The following is a 21922-nucleotide window of genomic DNA, read 5'->3' as shown; positions in this document are numbered from 1 at the left end:
ATATTCTTCCTTTATGTCAAAGTCAAACTGCAACTTCGAAAGTTTGACGAAATGTACCGTTGTTTTGCCAGCAAATTAATAAATAATACGAAATACGGAAATATTTAACAATAATAACTCAACATGCATACCATTTGAAGAATACCGGTATTCATTTCTGAACAATTTTTCTTTCAGAATAATATAATATGAGTAATATTAGGAAACGTAAGGGCGAAAAGAAGTCGAACGAGGTCAGCAAACTTTCGGAAGAATGCTACACAGAGAATACCATAAAAGAAAGGGAAGTTGTAAGTAGTAATTCATGTCTATCTTACTGTTGTGGTGTAATAAGCACTCTATAGAATGTATTTTTTAGACATAACCAAGTAAAGGGAGCCTATACATTTATTTATTTTTTACTGTACTCTTAAACTTTTAAAAACTATTAATATATTTGAACACATTAACTGCAATCGCTGCAGATTTAGTTCATATGAAATAATTTTACCTTTTCTTAATTAATAACTCAATTTATAAACTAAATCTATTATTTATGCTTTAGGGAGATGGAGCTCCGGCTGAATTGGAACCTGAACCGCTTTTTCATGCACAAACCAACAACATACTTATGAAGGATGCAGAAAGTTCACCTTCTAGTTTTTATCTACATATCAAGATAGATCTGGTGTGCTTGACATTGCTTGTTATAACACTATGCACTCGCTTGTACAATCTGCACGAACCAAGATATATTGTGTAAGTGTGATAATTAATAAATTATATGATTATTTAAATAATAAATTATTTGAATAATCATCATATAGCTTTTGACAAATTATATTTTCTTACAAACACTTATGTACAAATTAATTTTGTATCATGCAGAAACATCTACGAACAATGCTATTAAGCTTAGAAATAAATTAAAAGTGGAAAAATTCTTAGGTCTTGGTGGCTCAGATGGTAGAGCACTGTGATGATGATGCTCTCTTGACCGATTTCGGCCACAGCAACTGTGTGCTCTGGAGTAGGCAATTTTTAATTCGCGTTATTAGCGTGTAGCACTGTACTAGTGATCCAGTGGTCGTGGGTTCAAGTCCCACCCAAGACAGTGAATTTTTCCACTTTTAACTTATGTGTACAATCCTACATAAAATGAGTCTATACCTGATGGGTTATTAGCAGCCAAAGTGTTAATATAATAAAAAAATGAGTGCTATTGCATATCTTTCTGGCTGTAGATTATAATTATCTTGAGAAAAATTAAAATCTAAATTTCAACCCATACAAAAAGCTCCACTCGGTCACATTTTTTGGGAACAAAAAACAAGACAATGAATATAATTTTGACCCAATTGCTGCTTTTTAATTTTTAGTGTTCCGTACCCAAAGGGTAAAAACGGGACCCTATTACTAAGACTCCGCTGTCCGTCTGTCTGTCTGTCACCAGGCTGTATCTCATGAACCATGATAACTAGACAGTTGAAATTTTCACAGATGATGTATTTCTGTTGCCGCTATAACAACAAATACTAAAAAAGTATGGAACCCTCGGTGCGCGAGTCCGACTCGCACTTGGCCGGTTTTTGTTAGTTGCTTGGGTACTTTTATAAAATTAAATCAGTGTATTACAATGCCACACTAGAAAACAAACAGTACCTATATAAATATGCACTCAGTCATTGGGTTATATTGTCCTATACAGATACAGGCATACTATAGGATGCTATAGGTATACTGGAAGATGCTTTAAACATAGTTACTATATATTTTTAGTGCAGAAAAATAAATCCATATTTTTACATTTACAGCTTTGACGAACTACATTATGGAAGATATGTGTCTTTGTATACTAAAGGCATATTTTTCTTCGATGCCCATCCCCCACTGGGCAAGCAGCTGTTATACCTGGCGGGTAAAGCTGCTGGCTATGATGGCAACTTCACCTTTGACCGCATTGGCTCACCATATGCAGACAATGTGCCCATAGGAGCTTTAAGGCTGGTGCCGGCAGTGGCTGGCAGTTTACTAGTTTCTGTGTCTTATCAATTGATGCTTGAAATGTGTACATATCAATGGACAGCTATCTTGGCTGCTGTGTTAATTCTATTGGGTAAATATTTTTACATCTATTACTATTTTATTTAAACATTTTAAATGCCTGACTGTTGTTATTTATAAATTTTTCTTGCAGATAATTGTTTCCTAGCCCAGTCAAGATTTATGTTACTGGAATGCATTCAGATGTTATTTGGACTATGTGGGGTTCTCTGTGCTATAAAAAGTACAAAAAATAATGGTGCCTCTTCAGTTATTTGGCTGTGCATCAGTGCAGTTTCACTGGGCTGTTGTTTTTCGTAAGTATTAATGAACTTAGAAATTTAGGGTTACTAATTTACTGTAGAGTATTGGAACTGGATTAACAAATGGTCAGGCCATCCCATTATGTTAATTTAGATCTTATCTAGTTGAAATAAGGATTACAATGGTCAGTTAACAATTTTGCACATGATAATATGACAAAATACTGAGCGTAAGAATGTGGCGGTACCGTTAGGGTAGGGTAGGGCAGGGACCGGACAACCCTTTCCGCGATAAAACCCTTTCAATGGGCGACACTTAATCACGGCTAACACATTGAAAGACTTTCCCTTTTGAACTGCAAGCCCATTCATACCCTTACCTTTGACTAACCCTTACCGAAAAGCTAACCAAAAATAAGGCTAGCTCTTAATAAGGGTTACCCTTATCTTTAAGCGCTTTTTATAAAGGTTTCCCTTTGCGTGAAAGAGACAGGATTAGTATATATCTACGGTAGTGTATGAAAAGGAAAGAAAATACGTGCCTAGTAAAAGAACGCCGCCGTCGCCGCCGACGATCGCTCGGATTCGAAGTAATGTGTGCTTTATGAACAAGGTAGACGACTTAAATTAGCACGCTTATATGCTAAAAGGGAAGCCCTTTATAAGGCTAACCCTTATAAGCAATATGCAAGGTGTTGGTGAGCGGATGATAAGGGTTTTGTAAGGGTATTTGGGCTACCGATTACTCAAATGTGGTAGCTTTATATAAGGGTTTTTAAAACCAAAACAAAGGGTTTCGTCTGGCAAAGGGTATGGTGAGTTAAGCCTTATGCAATACCCTTATAAAACCCCGATAAGGGATAGCGGGCCGGTCCCTGGGGTAGGGTAAGCTACTTGCTATTACAATGATTAGCTGTCCTGATATTAATTTATAAGGGCAACATAAAGAACCATTAAAACCAGAACAGCAAGGCTACACTATATTTAGGGTATATTATATAACTGATTATTTAAATTACCATAACCTGTTTTAGCGTAAAATACTCCGGCCTCTACACCTACTACCTAGCAGTGTTCATAGTGGGCCGCCAGATCTGGCAACGGATCGGCGAGATGGATTCCACCATGCGACTGTTGTTCTCTGCCCTCTGGCGCCTGCTGGTGCTGGTGGCGCTGCCGCTGGCAGTCTACGTAGGCGTGTTCTACGCGCACTTGGCGATGCTGCCGCGCGCGGGGCCGCATGACAGTGTGATGACGAGCGCGTTTCAGGTAACCTAATATTTAATACCCTAAGATTTTTCTGTAGCAGTTTTACAAGCAAAATTCCTGACATATGACCATTTTATTCGCAGGCGTCGCTGCAAGGTGGTCTTGCTAGTATCACGCGCGGACAACCGGTGCACGTCGCGCACGGCTCACAGATAACGCTAAGGTATTCCACGGATTTCTTGTGAATGTTGATCATGAAAAAATTTTTTTTCATACTTAGGCCGCTAGCGCTCAAAGCGCTTAAGTAGATGTTTATTTATTACACAACATAATTCAAGAAAGTAAGTATAAATGACGGGCCGCGGACTAAATAAATGCGTTTAGGCGAGTTTTTAGAAGTCAAGCTGCTTCGCGCAGCAATCTCCTCGCTAGAAAGCATTTTATTGGCACCTTAAAAGATTAATATCACTTTAAAACCTGCAGGCACACTCACGGTCGCACGTGCTGGCTGCACTCGCACGCGCACGTGTACCCGGTGCGGTACGCGGACGGGCGCGGCTCCTCGCACCAGCAGCAAGTGACGTGCTACAGCTTCAAGGACGTGAACAACTGGTGGGTCGTGAAGCGGCCCGACGTGGCGTCGCTGGCCGTGGCGCGTCCGCCGGACGCCGTGCGGCACGGCGATGTGGTGCAGTTACTGCACGGTATTACCAGTCGCGCGCTTAATTCGCACGACGTCGCTGCGGCCGCGTCGCCGCAGTCACAGGTTAGTGTACAATTTGTACAAAATAGGTAAAGGGCACAAATGAACTCCACGGGTCTTCTTGTTATGATGATAATTAACTAACTAAGTACTTTATTAGACCATCAGAATAAGTGATGGTTTTACAAAACAAAAAGTACTCCAACGGGTCAACAATAATGTTTGTTGTGCCTGCGGTTTCGCTTGACACGGTAGATGTAGTGTAGGGACGCCCGGCCGGAAACAGGCGGGCTGTCGATCACGTGTGGCGTTCATACAGTCCGCTTGACACGGCGATGCGCGGTCGAATGAATCAAAGCTTGCCACCGTTTAGGCAATATGATATGATACATAAACCGTACCTACGGCGCTTGCGTCCAGTCCGAGCGGCCTATGTCTCTATCTCCATCGTTAGTTGCATTCGATTTCACACAACAGCAGCACTTACTACGAAGTACGAACTTAACTATGATGTGGAAGTCACATCTGTTCTGACTGAACTTGATCCTAAATATTGGCAACTAGCTTTTGCCCGTGACTTCGTCTGCGTGGAGTTAGTAATTTGGGTAGCTTATTTTTTATCCAATCTGCTTTTTATCCATACAAACTTCCACCCCCCCCCCCCTTTTCATCCCCTCAAAGGTTGACTTCTGGGATAAAAACTACCCTATGTCCTTCCCCGGGACTCACACTACATATCTCTATACCAAATTGCAACTAAATCGGTTCAGCAGCAGTGTGAAGAGGTAACAGACAGACAGACAGACACACTTTCGCATTTATAATATTAGTATGCGTTCCGAGATTTAGTCACCTAAACAACATTACAGGAGGTGTCATGCTACATCGACTACAACGTGTCGATGCCGGCGCAAAACCTGTGGCGCGTGGAGATCATCAACCGAGCCAGCGAGGACGCCACGTGGGACAGCATCCGCTCGCTCGTGCGGCTCGTGCACCAGGGCTCCGGCAGCGCGCTGCGCTTCAGCGGCCGCCAGCTGCCCGCCTGGGGCTTCCACCAGCACGAGGTAACACTCGCATACTGGCCATACTGGCCGAGCCGAGCACAGTCACGTCGATAGACAGGCGATCGATAAAAGAGGTCCGAGGACTTAAATATATACTTAGGACTAGTATTAAACTTATGAAACTTACCAGTTAGGTACATAGATAAATACATATGGCTTTACGCAACTTTGTATGAAAACTTGCAGTGGATGTTGTTTACTAATCCCAAGCTTTAAGCTAAGAGATTTCAGTCATCCCTCTTTCAGGTTGTCGCTGACAAGGTGCTTACCCATCAGGACACTGTATGGAATGTTGAGGAGCATCGCTATACTAAAGGTATAAACAAACTATCGCTATACCATTATTATATGCACTTATGCTGTAGAGGTAACCTATACCCTTGTACGTTACCTAAAAGTATTTTTTTTAAATATAAAATATATGTTTTTCTCATTACTATCTTATAATTCCCGGCCTGTAATGTTAATCTGAGTATTAAAGTCTGTATTCTGATTGATTCTATGTGGATAAATATTCGTTTCCAATTAGCTGAAGACCGAAAGGAGCGTGAGCGGGAGCTCGTTTCCGCCGAAATGATCCCCCCGGGGAACACCCAGCTCACGTTCTGGGAGAAGTTCTTCGAGCTGCAGTACAAGATGGCGGCGCACTCGGCCGACGCGCCCACCGGCCACATGTTCGCCAGCGAGCCCGCCGACTGGCCGCTGCTCAAGCGCTCCATCGCCTACTGGCTCTCGCCGGACTCCAACGTGAGTTATGACGTCTTGACGGTTTCCCAAATGTAGAATGCATAATTATGCATGTATACCGACGAAATAGCGACACTGAATGCAATGGTGTAAATATAGGTTGACAAAGTGAGAAAAAAGCCAGGACCCCTAGCTCGAAAAACCATGAGCACTTTTGCCCTCATTGCCCCTCTACAATTAATTAGTATATATACCTATATAGTTATAGTAGTAGTATGCCAATGCCTGAAAGTGAAGCATACGAACAAGAGTTTCAAGTATGGAGAGGCAGTGGTTGAACCCTTTGACCGCCCTTAGAACGCGCCCGGCTTCAGCCCTATATTAAGGTCCCAAGGTTCACGATGACGCGCCGCGCACGATAGGGGTTGCGTTCAAATGGTTAACTATACGATTTTTAATAAATGAATAATTTTCAGGCCCAAATCCACCTGATCGGCAACCTCGTGACATGGTACGCGGGCTCGCTGTCGGTGCTGGTGTACTCGGCGCTGCTGTGCTGGCTGGCGCTGCGCTCGCGCCGCGCATGCGCCGACCTGCCTGCGCGCGCCGCCGAGCGCTTCCTCTCGGCGGGTCACGTGCTCTTCCTCGGCTACTGGCTGCACTACCTGCCATATTTCTTCGTCGACCGCACTCTCTTTCTCCACCACTACCTCCCGGCGTACATGTTCAAGATTCTACTGCTCGCGTACGTGATCGAACACGTGTACTACAGGTTGAGACTACGCGAGCGAACGCGGCCGCTGGTAAACTTGTTCGCAGTGTGCGTTGCCGTGTGGCTCGCGTACGTAGTGATCACGTTCAAGAAGTTCAGCGTCCTCAACTACGGGAACGTCGATCTGACGGAGACCGAGCTCATGAATCTCCGCTGGAAGGACACCTGGGATTTTATATTGCACAAAAAATAATTGAATCTCAAGTTATTATTATTATAAGTCTGACGGTATTGAATAGGTACGAGCCATTCCCAAAGTCTCATCACAACATATTTTTATTTTTAAGTTTATATTTTTTTATTTTTGTATGAAATGAAAGTTTTTAGTGGTGGACTTATCGGTCATGAACTAAGAACTGTTAAGAATGAAATCCCGTGAAGGACCGAAAGAAACTAAATCTTGACTGATTGACTGAGAGTGGAGCGCTCTCTATAGTGAATGAGCAGGCACAAGACTAGAAAGTATTGTAATTAATAACTCAGTATTAGAAATGTTAGATTCTTGCAAGGCATGAACTAATAAATAATTGAAATACTCTTTAGATTTAAGAAATAGCTATTATTAATGCAGATGTAAAGTTGCAATTTTTGCAGTAGATATTTGTATTGTCGTACTCTCAAACTGTCACAAACTTTACAATTTACAATGTAAGTATCTAAATACTTCTACATAATTATCTGTTTTGTAATGATGACCCAATGACTGATGATTTTGCTTGCTTGTAGAAGTGACAATGCCAATTCACATGTAAAGACAATTATCTCTAAAGAAATATTTTTATAGATGTCATATATTCCGTCCATTAAAGGGTTTTTTTATACTACAATAGTTTTACTTCATAATTTCTAATAAATTTACACCTTGGTGTTCAAGGGGTGAACATTTTTAAGTTGGTTAATGATACAAATTTATAATATGTTGTAAAATTTATTGTTGTGTATATAAAATAAAAGGCTTAACGGCGACTTCCTGAAGGTTCCACCTCCATGGGCTGCACCTGATGAACAGTCACCGACTCCACCTCCAGAGGAATCACCTTTTGCCTCAGCACAGCAGTAGTTCCTGGTGCATATCTGTATGAACCTTGTTTCTTGCCCTGAAACAAATATAATGGGAACATCTAAGTTTGTAAGGACTCCAAGAAACATCTGTACTGTAACTTGAGATGTATTTAAAGCCTGCTTCATAAGCCTGAACTGAATTGAACCAACAAGGAAACTGTGGAATAACTCTCATACTAGAGAAAGCTTGTCAGTAGTGAGAATGGGACAAATTTATTTGTCAAATATATTTAGATGACAAAGCATATTTTCCAAAGGAGTTAAGTGTCAACAAGGAAAAACAATATCCATAACATTTCAATTAGTTCCATTCCAAATTTAATGATAATTTTCTTGATGAGTTACCTTCACATTAGCTTCTTCAAAAGTCCTCAGATACTGGGCAGGCCCAGTGTTGCGGATGACACAGAGATCCACATTGGAACCAGAGCCCAAATCATTAAAAATACCAGCAGCAATGGCATCTCTGACCAATTTTTTGCCCTGCTCTTCATTCATGTTGGGCTTCCAGCCAGACTCAAATACTGCCATGGCTGCTAAGGATCCAGAACCTGAAAATGATTGATTTATACACCGTTATTAAAACTCGCACTGTGTGTCTTCGCACACTAAAAATACAGTGAATTCAAACCTAGCTTGAGCCAAATGGGAGAAAATGAATTACCAGCAATAAGAGGGCAAAAGAATACACACCTGACAAGATACATCGCCAAGAAAATGTTTAATAACACCAACTGTCAAAGGTCATGGAGCGTATAATCAACGCAAAGCTCCTGAGATACCTAGAAGAACACGACCTGATCAGCGACCGTCAGTATGGTTTTCGCCACGGTCGCTCGACTGGTGATCTTCTAGTGTATCTCACTCACCGCTGGGCTTCGGCCATTGAGAGTCAAGGTGAGGCATTGGCAGTTAGCCTAGATATAGCGAAGGCGTTCGATCGGGTCTGGCATCGGGGTCTCCTGTCGAAGTTACCATCTTATGGATTGCCGGAGGGACTATGCAAATGGATCGCTAGCTTTTTGTCTGGCAGACGCATACGAGCCGTAGTAGACGGAAGCTGCTCCAATAGCATGGACATTAACGCTGGCGTTCCGCAAGGCTCTGTGCTATCCCCAACGCTGTTTTTGCTGCACATCAATGACATGTTGTCTATCGACGACATTCATTGCTATGCAGACGACAGTACTGGGGATGCCTATTACGCAGGCCGTGCCAACATCCCTCGTTCCGTGGTGCTAGCGAGTCGTGAAAAGCTTGTGTCGGATATTGAGGGCACTCTATCCAGAGTTTCGGTGTGGGGCCGGGACAATTTAGTGCGATTCAACCCCACCAAGACACAAGTTTGCGCGTTTACCGCTAAGAAAACCCCATTTACTGTGGTCCCACAGTTCGAAGGCACAGCCCTTACCATGTCAGGGAGTATTGGGATCCTCGGTGTCGACATCTCCAGTGACGTCCAATTCCGTAGCCACCTGGAAGGGAAGGCTGATCTGGCATCCAAAAAACTCGGTGTGCTCAATAAAGCACGGCGATACTTTACTCCGGGGCAAAGACTGCTGCTATATAAATCGCAAGTCAGACCCCATATGGAGTACTGCTGTCACCTTTGGGCAGGAGCACCTGGATGCCAGCTTGGACCCCTCGACTCAGTCCAAAGGCGCGCTGTACGAATCGTCGACGATCCCAAACTCACAAGCGGTATCGAACCTTTAAGTCTAAGGAGAGACTTCGCCTCCTTGTGTGTGTTCTACCGCTTGTACAATGGGCTGTGCTCTGAAGAATTGTTTGACATGATGCCAACGGCCGCTTTCTATCACCGCACCGCTCGCCATCGGCAGGGTGTTCATCCTCACACCCTAGCACCTAAATGGTCGCGTACTGTGCGGTTTAAGAGGAATTTCCTCCCGCGTACGCTTCGGCTGTGGAATGAGCTCCCTGCCGAGGTTTTCCCGAGGGGCTACAGTATGGGGTTCTTCAAAAAAGGAGTGTACAGGTTTTTAAAGGGTCGGCAACGCGCGTGTAATATCTCCGGTGTTGCAAGCGTTCATAGGCTGCGGTGACTGCTTACCATCAGGCGGGCCGTATGCTTGATTGCCACCGACGTGGTATAAAAAAAAAAAAAAAAAAAACTGTCATTGCAAAATAGGAAATATGATGAGTAATTAAATGGTATGTTTAGTAAATATCTTGATAGATAGATAGTGTACTTACCCATAGTGGCATAAGGCAATTTATCAACAGATCCATGTGGATAAATGCAGTAAATGTGTGGTCCAGTGCGGTCTACACCACCCAGCACAAGGGCAGCACCAATGTGGCCCTGGTAGCGGAACAGCATGCGCTTGAGCAGCGTGGCGGCGGTCGCCACCGGCACCTGGCGGCCCGTGTGCAGCCGCTGCAGCTCCAGCTGCGACGACACCGTCTGCGTCGTCATCTCCGTGTCCGCCGCCGTACCCGCACCACAACAGTACATGTTGCCGGCCAAGTAGTGGATCTTCTCGCAATTCTTATCCGACACGATAGTGTTCTCCGTGGCGCGGGTATCGGCACCCAAGATCACGCCGTCAGCGTAAATGATACCCACGATTGTAGTACCAGTTTTTGTGGCTGTGGGCGCTGGGAATCCTTTTGAAGCAAGGAAAGCATTGCTGAAAGTACCAAAAAGAGTAATGAATGGATTATGTAGGTCTAATTACTATTGACAAAAACCTCAAAAAGCGAACTTACCGCTGGAAGTTTTCAAAGGAAAATCCAGGAGCCGGTACTTCAGGAAGTAAAACTGAAGCCATATTGATAAGGAATAGCTTTATATGTTCAGATTCAGAAATTTCTCTTAGCGTAATTTCAATTTTAATGCAAAACTTGCGAGAAATGTGATGACTTGCACCGCTTGTCAAAATTTTGTTTTTAGTCGTCACAGATAATGAAGTTCTACTTTGAACCAATAATTGAACGTATTGAAGGAGTGTAAAAACTGGTGCCAAACATCTTTCCAAAAAATCACTTTTTTTAATTTTTTTATGCTGGCAAACTCTTTTAAACGAGTCTACACGTCATTGGCTCACTCGTGGAACCGTCTAGCTTTTAGAAATTAGGCTTATTGTGCTCTACACAAGAGCCATTTTTCTAAAAGACACATTGGATATAAAACCTTTTGATAATTATTAAAATATAAATAACCAATCGACGGTGGACGAATTGTCTTTACACGCCTCTATTATTTTCTGTCATTTATACGTCAAATTAGCAAGACTAAACGCGATGTTTAGCAGATTCTTTACGTGAAATATTCGTAGTATTTAAATTACTTTAGTTCCTAAGTAGCAAAATGTTAACGAATTCAGCTTATGTGATTTTAGTTTATACTTTGTCTGCCGTATTCTTAGCACTAGCCGGTCGTGATTTTTATCAAATCCTCGGCGTGTCTCGTTCGGCTAACACAAATGAAATAAAAAAAGCTTACAGAAAACTAGCAAAGGCGCTACATCCGGACAAGAACCAAGATGATCCAAACGCATCCCAGAAGTTTCAAGATCTGGGGGCGGCGTATGAAGCGCTTTCGGACCCTGAGAAGCGCGAGCTGTACGATCGCTGCGGCGAGGACTGCCTGAAGAAAGACGGGATGATGAACAACAATGATCCTTTCGCTAGTTTCTTCGGAGACTTTGGCTTTCACTTCGGTAACGAACCGCAGCAGCATGAGACGCCGCGGGGCGCGGACATCACCATGCAGCTCACAGTAACGCTTGAAGAAATTTATAGTGGAAATTTTATTGAGGTAACTACATTTTAGAACCTGTTCTGTGGTTAAAAACCACACAACTAAACATAATATATACCTACAGTAAAATCTTAAATATTATTTGATACTCTTCTGGATCTGTTCATAATAAAATGATTATTATTATTACGAGCCTATTGTGTCCCACTGCTGGGCAAAGGCCTCCCCCCTCTTCTTCCACTCCTCCCGGTTTTGAGCTACATCTGGCCAGTCGCTCAAAAAGGAGTCCAAGTTAGCCCGCCATCGCCGACGACGATAAAATGATATGGCCTACAATTTTTTAAGTATAGAATACATAATTTTATGAAATTTTTGTATAAAATATATGTATCTTGCAATAATATTAGCCCAGAAACATAAAATTAAGAATTTTATAAAAAATAATTTCAACACCCCTTTTTTTCTGTAAATAGATTACAAGAAATAAGCCAGTGATCAAGCCTGCATCAGGCACACGCAAATGCAACTGTAGACAAGAGATGGTGACCCGCAATCTGGGCCCGGGACGCTTCCAGATGATGCAGCAGACTGTGTGTGACGAGTGCCCCAATGTCAAGTTTGTCAATGAGGAGAGGCTGTTGGAGATTGAGGTATGTCCATATAAGACTTATCATTAATCTTTCTAAAACTCCACGCTTCACATTTAGGATGTAGTCATACCATTGTCAAAGTTTTCTTTAATCTCTAGGCTTCAACTAAATCTGTGAACCTGTCTGAATAACCAAATAATAAATAAAATATGTTCTTAAAAATTAACAAAAGTACAGGATTTAAAAATGTGTAAATTACCTATTGCAGCTAATTAAAAAAAATCTGTTTTGTATCAAAAAGGTCTCAAATAAACGGTAGTTAATGTTAATATGTATAATTATTGTATAGATTTAGCCCTACTTCATACTTAGCACAGCTTAGCTTCTTGCTAAGGTTTACAACCAATGTCTTACGTCTGTGGTATGCAACAAGGTACACTATAATCATTTTAAGTGATAGGTTTCTTGGCCACAACAATTGTGATCTGTTAATCAACCATATATTATGATATCTACGGTTGTAGGTGGAAGTAGGCGCGCCGGACGGCCACCAGTCGCGGCTGCGTGGCGAGGGCGAGCCACACATGGATGGTGAGCCGGGTGACCTTATCATCGAGCTGCGCACTGAGCGCCACCCGCGCTTCACGCGGAAGGGAGATGACCTTTACACCAACATCACCATTTCACTACAGGTAGGAACTTCCTTTAGCTTGCTAGTTTAGCATCCTGGGACATTTGACAGTCAATCAATTTAGAAATCAACCGCTTTAATTAGGTGTAAAGTCTGTGAAGAACAAGGCCACATTACCTGAACCCTAGATTTTAATATTATTTTGATGATAGCGGCTTCAAGCTTAGGCATCAGGCTTAGGCGTTTAAGCGTCAGGTATTAGGCGCCGCACCGACACTGGCCTTGCTGTTAACAACACAGTCAAATATTGCCAAACGACCAGCCGGAAACAGAACGTGCAAATTATTGTAGAAAAGCAAAGCAAATTAAAAGGCCTGTTTCAATTACAAAAATAAAAATAAAATTCATGCATGAAGCTAATTCTCTCAAATAAAATATACGTAACTCAACGTATTTTTTTCGGTTATCCCAATATTCGATCATGTGCGTTTCTAATATATATTATTATTAATATTGAGATTAAAACGAAGAAACGAATTAAAACGAAGGTATAATAGGATTAGTAGGTACTTGTCGATATTCGTCCTTGAACGTTATATGTAAAGGAAAATAATTCATAAAGTATATATGTAGTTTTAGTATACTCGTTTTCTTATCTCGGCCATAATCGGCTTGGTAGGTAGTTTAATTAAAACGTTATATAATTGCCTTAGTTTTTTTGTTAACAGTGCTGTTTTATTATTATTAATAAAGCGAAATTCATTTGTTTTCTATTAAATTATCGGTGCATTCCCATGTGGCTAGGCCCGTTCACCTGGGGCAGGTACAGATGGGAATTAGTCATTCCCCCTACTATGAGCTCACTATATGAACTCGCGTTTCTCTAATAATAATTGTCTTAATACTCTATTTTTATTTGCACTAGTCCTACACTCTTCTCCTACAAGAATTCGTGCTGGATTAGCGATTGTATTGTACTACAGTATGCAACCACCACTCGATTATTAGCATTTTAAAAACCGCCCGTATGCGCATCGTTCAAGTGTAACCCTTATAGATAGACAATGAATATTTGTTTCCCATTGACAGGACGCTCTAACCGGGTTCACCCTGGAGTTGTCGCACCTGGACGGGCACACGGTGTCGGTGACGCGCGACAAGGTGACGTGGGCGGGCGCGCGCGTGCGAAAGAAGGGCGAGGGCATGCCCAACTTCGACAACAACAACCTGCACGGCAACCTCTACATCACATTCGACATCGACTTCCCCAAGCAAGACTTTGACGATCAGGAGAAAGAAGGTAATTGACTTGGAACATTTATTAACCCTTAGATCGCCAACGACGTCCGCAGTCGAGCACGGTTACAATATAGACCTTCATGCATTCCAATAAGGTTAACGATAGCGCGTTATATATATTAGATGTGGCGTTTAAAGCGTTAACCCTTTCAACAACACAAGCCGAAATTTTACATGCTAAACCATCTTTCTACGTGCCAAATTAAATTTTATTAAAATGGTTTCAGTAGTTTAGTCTTGAGAAGGCAACAATAAATAAAGTTAATTTCGCATACTTATGCAATATCAAGTATGGATTACTGAACTGTAAGTTATGGAACTTATGGATTATGTACAAATTGGCATTTGATATTTAACAGTCGCTTTTTGGTGAAGGAAAACACCGTGAGGAAACTTGCGTACATCTGCGAACAAATTCAAAAGCCAGCGTGGGGATCAGAGGGGAGCAGTGCTAAGGAGTGGGACGTAAATAGCCTATATATTTTTTTTACTGATTGCTGTTACTATAATACTAATATACATACATACATTTGCTTTTGTTACAGCCCTTCGGAAGATACTTAAGCAGTCACCAAATAATAAAGTGTATAATGGACTGTAGTAGCTGCTACTGCCAATTTTAATTTATTGAAATAGTAGAATTGAATGCAATGGTATGAACAAAGTCTTGTTTTAAAGTCAGGGTTTTGTGTCAGTATGTGGTGTGGAAAACCATGTGATTGAGTTTGTAAAATAAACTTTTACCAATAAACGAACGTTTTTTTTCTTTCGTAGTGAATAAAAGTTAAAAATAACCTGAATACAGTAACAGTCCACATCACGTTTCGTATAGAACATCATCCTTTTAGAAGTTAGTAGAAAAGGCATACTTCAAGCGTCGAATGATCCCTGTGACAGTTTCTCCAAGTCGCTTTTGAATAGGCTTAATTTAAAAAAATAATTGAAGAAATATTTTTTTACCGTATTTTCAAATGGGCTATTGTTCCAAAAAATGTCTACCTCAGAATAATTGTCTAGAATCATCATTGGACGCGCGAGGTATAGTCATCCCAGTCATCCTCATACAACTCCTCTGTCAACCTTTTCGACGCCGTGTCAAACACAAAAGCTGTCATCCAGACGCCACGTCACCGAAGTGTCAAAACTGAAATTGAACTTTATGCATATGCATGTATAGGTATGTTGCTCTGTGGTCTACGACCTACGGTGCGTATATATCGGTCATTGGCGTCCAAAAGGTTAAATAAATACTAAGCGTTTTTAAGATTGTAATTTTTATGATAATGTTATTATTATGTAAAATTTCTCAACTTTTCGTTTGGAGGGGGGGGAGGGGTGGTATTTTTCACCACGATTTTTGTAATGTTCTATTTGAACTTTTTCAAAATGATATCCCACTTGACCTGGTAACTAGAGTTTGAAAGTTTGACCCCTTTATATTGGGCTTTTTCCATAATTAATAAAAATTTAAATATATAACGCTATAACGTTGTTCATAACTACTTCGAATATCAAATCGATAGCTTAACTGTTCTCGTGATATTTAGCAATGTGACAGACAGACAGACGGACAGAGTCGCACTATAAGGGTTCCTGTTGTACCTTTTTGGTACGGAACCCTAAAAAGAAGTACTTGCAGTACTTTCTTACTTTTTTTTAAAGTTTCGAAACTACGGTGGAACACGCTATGAACATATAAATTTAAATTTTATTTTACGAGTAAGTATAACCTTTCCTTGGCTTTGTCTTCTTTGTAGTAGGGTAACAAAACAAAAACTACGTATTAAAACTTATATTACATTTATTTGTCTTTTGAAAGAATATAATTAATACATGTAAATCTAACAAATAATCTATTTAAACATATTCAACAACAATAAAATTAAGGTTGAAATGATCCATGATCATCTTTTTTGAAAGTCCACCTTACAAATATCGACTTTCCTGTCTAGGCAAAAAGACTAAACCTTTTGAACGCCAGACGGCGAAGGAATATGCCGTACCCCGGACGCCAGGCGATCGCGATTATTTAAGCGAAATTGAATTATACGGAGTCCCGCGTAAGTTCCTATTGCAACAGTCGTTGGCGTCCTGGGCAAGACTTTCCAATGACGGCCACAGCCGACTGTAGCGGTGTGATCGCTGTCTTGGCAATGTTCTCAAAATATGGTTAAGTAGGAACACAACATCGATGATTTCTCTGCAACCATTAATTTTCGGTGAACATACATATAAAGGATTTTCATGTACATAGAAACAGTTACTCTTGCTTTACAAAAAGTATACATTACATGGGGCCATAGGCCATGGCACTTAAAATTATATTATATTATAAGTATTTACAAAAATATAGTGTCATGAATATTTCATACAAATCGTAATGATACAAAATCACTAACTATAACCAATTCATATTGCACTAATGCTAATAGATCCTGCCTCAGTACCTGCGTAGTGCGTACCTATCATTCGGTTCATATTCATAAAAACATATTTGTGACATCATAATAATATAACAGCGGAACTTTGGAAAATCAATTGCCCCTGCTGAATCCCCTCCATTTTTGAATGAAAAATAGGAACACTTGGCGCTTTGACCGCTATCCATTGTTTAAGCAAAATAGATATATGTCATCATGGCCTAAAACACTAATATAAGCTTACTTTAGCCACCGAGGAACTAGTCTCTAGTGGATCTGGGAATGAGAACGCGCACTGCAATGCATGGCATTTTTGTCGTGCAATACAACTGCCATTGGGGACACGAAGGTAGATAGGCACATTACATGACGAAATTGAATAACATTATAGGTATTATTATATTTTATTTACATTTATATATTCATAAAAAATAATGAAATTTAAAAACGATACAAGAAAGGATTCTTCCTTCCTTCCTAGAGAAAATTAATCCGTCAATTATTAGACGACTGTTGGTTTTCGGTGCTTATCTATATTTCGATCGCTCACGGCGTCTAAAGACTCACATGGCGCACGAGTCACATCATGGCACATCACGATAGAGATCGAGATAATGTAGGGCGGTCACGGGATCTACACCCAGACACCGGAGCCTAGGACACCAGGCAGGAGTCGTGCGCGGCGAGCGACAGCTCGGGCAACGCGGACTCCTGCAGCACGCTGTTGACCACGGCACGCGCCAGGTAGCCCACGCTCACGGGATCTACACCCAGACACCGGAGCCTAGGACACCAGGCAGGAGTCGTGCGCGGCGAGCGACAGCTCGGGCAGCGCGGGCTCCTGCAGCACGGACTCCTGCAGCACGCTGTTGACCACGGCACGCGCCAGGTAGCCCACGCTCACGGGATCACACCCAGACACCGGAGCCTAGGACACCAGGCAGGAGTCGTGCGCGGCGAGCGACAGCTCGGGCAGCGCGGACTCCTGCAGCACGCTGTTGACCACGGCGCGCGCCAGGTAGCCCACGCTCACGGGATCTACACCCAGACACCGGAGCCTAGGACACCAGGCAGGAGTCGTGCGCGGCGAGCGACAGCTCGGGCAGCGCGGACTCCTGCAGCACGCTGTTGACCACGGCACGCGCCAGGTAGCCCACGCTCACGGGATCTACACCCAGACACCGGAGCCTAGGACACCAGGCAGGAGTCGTGCGCGGCGAGCGACAGCTCGGGCAGCGCGGACTCCTGCAGCACGCTGTTGACCACGGCACGCGCCAGGTAGCCCACGCTCACGGGATCACACCCAGACACCGGAGCCTAGGACACCAGGCAGGAGTCGTGCGCGGCGAGCGACAGCTCGGGCAGCGCGGACTCCTGCAGCACGCTGTTGACCACGGCGCGCGCCAGGTAGCCCACGCTCACGGGATCTACACCCAGACACCGGAGCCTAGGACACCAGGCAGGAGTCGTGCGCGGCGAGCGACAGCTCGGGCAGCGCGGACTCCTGCAGCACGCTGTTGACCACGGCGCGCGCCAGGTAGCCCACGCTCACGGGATCTACACCCAGACACCGGAGCCTAGGACACCAGGCAGGAGTCGTGCGCGGCGAGCGACAGCTCGGGCAGCGCGGACTCCTGCAGCACGCTGTTGACCACGGCACGCGCCAGGTAGCCCACGCTCACGGGATCACACCCAGACACCGGAGCCTAGGACACCAGGCAGGAGTCGTGCGCGGCGAGCGACAGCTCGGGCAGCGCGGACTCCTGCAGCACGCTGTTGACCACGGCGCGCGCCAGGTAGCCCACGCTCACGGGATCTACACCCAGACACCGGAGCCTAGGACACCAGGCAGGAGTCGTGCGCGGCGAGCGACAGCTCGGGCAGCGCGGACTCCTGCAGCACGCTGTTGACCACGGCACGCGCCAGGTAGCCCACGCTCACGGGATCTACACCCAGACACCGGAGCCTAGGACACCAGGCAGGAGTCGTGCGCGGCGAGCGACAGCTCGGGCAGCGCGGACTCCTGCAGCACGCTGTTGACCACGGCACGCGCCAGGTAGCCCACGCTCACGGGATCACACCCAGACACCGGAGCCTAGGACACCAGGCAGGAGTCGTGCGCGGCGAGCGACAGCTCGGGCAGCGCGGACTCCTGCAGCACGCTGTTGACCACGGCGCGCGCCAGGTAGCCCACGCTCACGGGATCTACACCCAGACACCGGAGCCTAGGACACCAGGCAGGAGTCGTGCGCGGCGAGCGACAGCTCGGGCAGCGCGGACTCCTGCAGCACGCTGTTGACCACGGCGCGCGCCAGGTAGCCCACGCTCACGGGATCTACACCCAGACACCGGAGCCTAGGACACCAGGCAGGAGTCGTGCGCGGCGAGCGACAGCTCGGGCAGCGCGGACTCCTGCAGCACGCTGTTGACCACGGCACGCGCCAGGTAGCCCACGCTCACGGGATCACACCCAGACACCGGAGCCTAGGACACCAGGCAGGAGTCGTGCGCGGCGAGCGACAGCTCGGGCAGCGCGGACTCCTGCAGCACGCTGTTGACCACGGCGCGCGCCAGGTAGCCCACGCTCACGGGATCTACACCCAGACACCGGAGCCTAGGACACCAGGCAGGAGTCGTGCGCGGCGAGCGACAGCTCGGGCAGCGCGGACTCCTGCAGCACGCTGTTGACCACGGCGCGCGCCAGGTAGCCCACGCTCACGGGATCTACACCCAGACACCGGAGCCTAGGACACCAGGCAGGAGTCGTGCGCGGCGAGCGACAGCTCGGGCAGCGCGGACTCCTGCAGCACGCTGTTGACCACGGCGCGCGCCAGGTAGCCCACGCTCACGGGATCTACACCCAGACACCGGAGCCTAGGACACCAGGCAGGAGTCGTGCGCGGCGAGCGACAGCTCGGGCAGCGCGGACTCCTGCAGCACGCTGTTGACCACGGCGCGCGCCAGGTAGCCCACACTCACGGGCGCCGGCGCCGACGCCAGCGGCTCCTCGTCACCCGACACTCCGCTGTCCTGGAAACGTACCACGATAAAGTTTAGTACTGCGGCTCCGGCGGCGGACTTCAGCGGCTGGCGAAACGAGGAGCGGGATTTCATACGTTTGAGTTCGAGCTGTGAAAGTATGAACCTATCAGACCGTAACCAAAACTAATATACCTATAATAGTGGGGTGTCGTTGGATAGGTCTTTTAAAATAAATATGGGTCTTGAAGAACTTTTTTCTGATAAACGTAATATTTTCGGAAATATTCGCTCTGAATGAAAAAATAATGTGTGAGTCTTCTCTAACTTTTTCTCCTCTTCATGTAAAATGTAAAACAATCGCGAACCTGGCCGGTTCAGCCGTTTTTGAGTTTTTGCTAAAACTCTATTTTGACGGATGGGTAACTACGGAACCCGACACTGAGCACGGCCCGACATGATCTTGGCCGGTTGTTTATTATTTTTCAGCAGGTGACTAAGCTTGCTTATTCTTAACTAAAATTTTTATTTATGATGTACAACTACGAAAAAACTACGTTTTCTTAAATCGTCTATTTTTTTTCTCTTTGTTAACTTAAACACCCTGTAGCTCCTAAAGTATTTATCGTAGAGTAAAAGTGAATATGACCTAATTTGTAGAAAAAATAATGTAGAATATTTTGTCCGAGGTAATTATAATGCTATTCGTACAGTTCGAGATATGAGCAAAAATCTGAAAAGCGCTCAATCAGCTTGTCAAGACACAGCTCGGGATTCCATCTCAAGATGCCAGCCACCACACACAGCTGACGGCGCACCGTCTAACAAGGCAAGAAACACCAGCCTATTGCCACGGACATACCTTAGCGTAGGTGTGATGGGCGTCTTGTAGCAGCTTGTCCAGGTCGAGCGCCTGAAGACACAGCTCGGGGTTCCGTCGCAAGATAGCGGCCACGACGCACAAGAGCTCCACACAAAGCTGTCGCCGCGCGGCCGACGGTGCGCGCACCAACGCGCCTTCCACCAGGAGCGCGAACGATAGCTCCGAGCGCGACATGTTCACTAGCGCGGGGCTCGCGGGGATGCAGTGACCCTGCATTTAAAAAGTACATTCTATCGACAAGCCGATGATATACACGTAAGCCGAAATAGAGAGAGCACAGTCTGAATAGCTCTATTAACATAATACAGGCTGAATATTACGAGGAAGATTCAAAATTTGTAGCAAAGCTACGTCTAAAATTATATGATTTTTCACTACTCTCAGCGATCGATAGGTGCTCTGGATTAAATAATCTAGAGTGAAGCCTTAGAAAAATCGAAGCAAAGATTAAAAGAGAGATGTATACATGGATAGTTATTCCTTTAGGCGTGCGCAGCAGTATGTCCCACACTTGTATGTAGAAGTGTTTGGGCACGCGGCATAGGCAACCTTCCAGTTGTCGCCTTTGTAACGGAGTCAATCTGAAAACACATTTAATGTGAATTTAATCATTATCCGTTTAACGTGGACACAAATATAATTTATCATTGGAAAATAAATTGAAAGATAATGAAATCCTAAATATAATCCCTCGATCCTAATTCGGTAAAAACCGGAGATATAGTAAATAGTAGTCACCCCTCCTCATCAGCCCAGTCGGACACGGTCAACACCCTCTGCAGTAAGGTCCGCAGACGATAAGGCGAGAGTGCCTCTAGAGGCGCGCCCGCGCGGCCCTCGTTGGGGAACAACCGCAAGTAGGTGCGGATGGCTTCCAGCACCCAACCCACGCGGATCTTGAGGATGCCGCGGAACATTTCGGGACTCGTGCCGATCAGACGGCCGCAGTACAGGACGATTTCCTGAGGTCAACAAAACAGATATGTCATAAATTTCCGAGTAACAAACTAGAGGTAAAACAGTCGGCTGAAACGACCTTATACCGGCCTTATAACGGCCTTTTACAACGCGCGTTAAAAAAGCGTTTGTATGACACAAATGGATATCTGTGCATTTATTCACACGATGGCGCTGGCGCTTTTTTATCGGGCGTTGTTGGATTTTCGACTTTGAGCGTTGGCCGTTAAATCGAATTTAGCGTGCGGAACTGCTAACGTCAGGTTTTAAGGCAACGTTTTTTCAACTCTCGTGCGAATGAAGCCTTAAGGTGGTTCGATTTTCATACAAAATTCAATCTGCTTTAATTAAGGCACTACACACTATTACTACACAAATATTTGCTCATTTATCTACTTTCGAATATTCGTTTGCGCTAAATTAATAGAAAAACTTTGTTTCATACAGAAATCATACATAAATCAACGTAATTTTTTCATCAATTTTACGTATGTGTGTGTCACAAATGTCGTGTACAAATACGTTGCGTGCGGCGTTGCCACTCTATGACGTTGGCGACGTTGCCTGGCCGACCTGGCAGGATTTGCAGTGCCATCATGTTTAGTGCATTTTTATTTGACAGTGTTGACACTGACACATAGGGTTATGTTTATT

The 21922-nt window shown here is 44.5% G+C and overlaps 4 protein-coding genes and 1 non-coding gene across 9 annotated transcripts in view; 3 read left to right on the top strand and 2 right to left on the bottom strand.

Annotated features, from left to right (window-relative positions):
* Nucleotides 1–34: 34 nt before the first annotated feature.
* Nucleotides 35–7529, top strand: LOC134740708 (protein O-mannosyltransferase 1). The gene is made up of 11 exons (XM_063673278.1): nt 35–290; nt 545–738; nt 1794–2095; nt 2177–2339; nt 3320–3554; nt 3638–3717; nt 3978–4260; nt 5067–5264; nt 5511–5580; nt 5794–6011; nt 6428–7529. Exons 1-11 carry the CDS (start codon nt 189–191, stop codon nt 6914–6916), a joined length of 2334 nt encoding a protein of 777 aa, XP_063529348.1. The 5' UTR covers nt 35–188; the 3' UTR covers nt 6917–7529.
* Trnah-aug (transfer RNA histidin (anticodon AUG)) lies at nt 928–1093 on the top strand. The gene is made up of 2 exons: nt 928–965; nt 1058–1093. It is a non-coding gene; the product is annotated as a tRNA-His (tRNA).
* A 102-nt stretch (nt 7530–7631) lies between the features above and the next one.
* Nucleotides 7632–10688, bottom strand: LOC134740707 (proteasome subunit beta type-7). The gene is made up of 4 exons (XM_063673277.1): nt 10516–10688; nt 10000–10436; nt 8131–8336; nt 7632–7820 (listed from the first exon to the last, which is right to left on the bottom strand). The coding sequence occupies exons 1-4, from the start codon at nt 10575–10577 to the stop codon at nt 7680–7682; spliced, it is 846 nt and encodes a 281-aa protein (XP_063529347.1). The 5' UTR covers nt 10578–10688; the 3' UTR covers nt 7632–7679.
* Nucleotides 10689–11007: 319 nt separating this feature from the next.
* LOC134740706 (dnaJ homolog shv) lies at nt 11008–14784 on the top strand. Its single transcript, XM_063673276.1, has 5 exons — nt 11008–11566; nt 11983–12159; nt 12624–12791; nt 13820–14030; nt 14575–14784. The coding sequence occupies exons 1-5, from the start codon at nt 11117–11119 to the stop codon at nt 14628–14630; spliced, it is 1062 nt and encodes a 353-aa protein (XP_063529346.1). The 5' UTR covers nt 11008–11116; the 3' UTR covers nt 14631–14784.
* Nucleotides 14785–15846: 1062 nt separating this feature from the next.
* Nucleotides 15847–21922, bottom strand: part of LOC134740700 (probable phosphorylase b kinase regulatory subunit beta) — a 33747-nt gene continuing 27671 nt past the window's right edge. For 4 of the 5 annotated variants that reach the window (XM_063673263.1, XM_063673267.1, XM_063673265.1 and 1 more), the window contains 4 exons: nt 21050–21273; nt 20778–20892; nt 20291–20521; nt 15847–19479 (listed from right to left, as the gene is read on the bottom strand). In XM_063673263.1, the coding sequence (XP_063529333.1) occupies nt 19324–19479; nt 20291–20521; nt 20778–20892; nt 21050–21273 (726 nt within the window). In that variant the 3' untranslated portion in view covers nt 15847–19323. The remainder of the gene's footprint in view (nt 19480–20290; nt 20522–20777; nt 20893–21049; nt 21274–21922) is intronic. The other variant, XM_063673264.1, reaches the window with a different exon arrangement.

This window comes from Cydia strobilella, chromosome 4 (genome assembly GCF_947568885.1).
Source record: "Cydia strobilella chromosome 4, ilCydStro3.1, whole genome shotgun sequence".
In the NCBI taxonomy this organism is placed as follows: domain Eukaryota; kingdom Metazoa; phylum Arthropoda; class Insecta; order Lepidoptera; family Tortricidae; genus Cydia; species Cydia strobilella.
Note: the sequence above shows the minus strand (reverse complement) of the source record. Positions and strands in the feature narration are given on the sequence as shown.

What these genes read in the sequence shown, in the direction of transcription:
- LOC134740708 (XM_063673278.1), top strand. Translation starts at nt 189, where the DNA reads ATGAGTAATATTAGGAAACGTAAGGGCGAAAAGAAGTCGAACGAGGTC. An exon ending in CCATAAAAGAAAGGGAAGTT is followed by an intron (nt 291 to 544) that starts GTAAGTAGTAAT and finishes TTTATGCTTTAG; the next exon opens with GGAGATGGAGCTCCGGCTGA. An exon ending in TCACTGGGCTGTTGTTTTTC is followed by an intron (nt 2,340 to 3,319) that starts GTAAGTATTAAT and finishes AACCTGTTTTAG; the next exon opens with CGTAAAATACTCCGGCCTCT.
- LOC134740706 (XM_063673276.1), top strand. Translation starts at nt 11,117, where the DNA reads ATGTTAACGAATTCAGCTTATGTGATTTTAGTTTATACTTTGTCTGCC. An exon ending in AGAGGCTGTTGGAGATTGAG is followed by an intron (nt 12,160 to 12,623) that starts GTATGTCCATAT and finishes CTACGGTTGTAG; the next exon opens with GTGGAAGTAGGCGCGCCGGA. An exon ending in ACATCACCATTTCACTACAG is followed by an intron (nt 12,792 to 13,819) that starts GTAGGAACTTCC and finishes TCCCATTGACAG; the next exon opens with GACGCTCTAACCGGGTTCAC.
- LOC134740707 (XM_063673277.1), bottom strand. Translation starts at nt 10,577, where the DNA reads ATGGCTTCAGTTTTACTTCCTGAAGTACCGGCTCCTGGATTTTCCTTT. An exon ending in TCCTTTGAAAACTTCCAGCG is followed by an intron (nt 10,437 to 10,515) that starts GTAAGTTCGCTT and finishes TGGTACTTTCAG; the next exon opens with CAATGCTTTCCTTGCTTCAA. An exon ending in ATTGCCTTATGCCACTATGG is followed by an intron (nt 8,337 to 9,999) that starts GTAAGTACACTA and finishes AATCATTTTCAG; the next exon opens with GTTCTGGATCCTTAGCAGCC.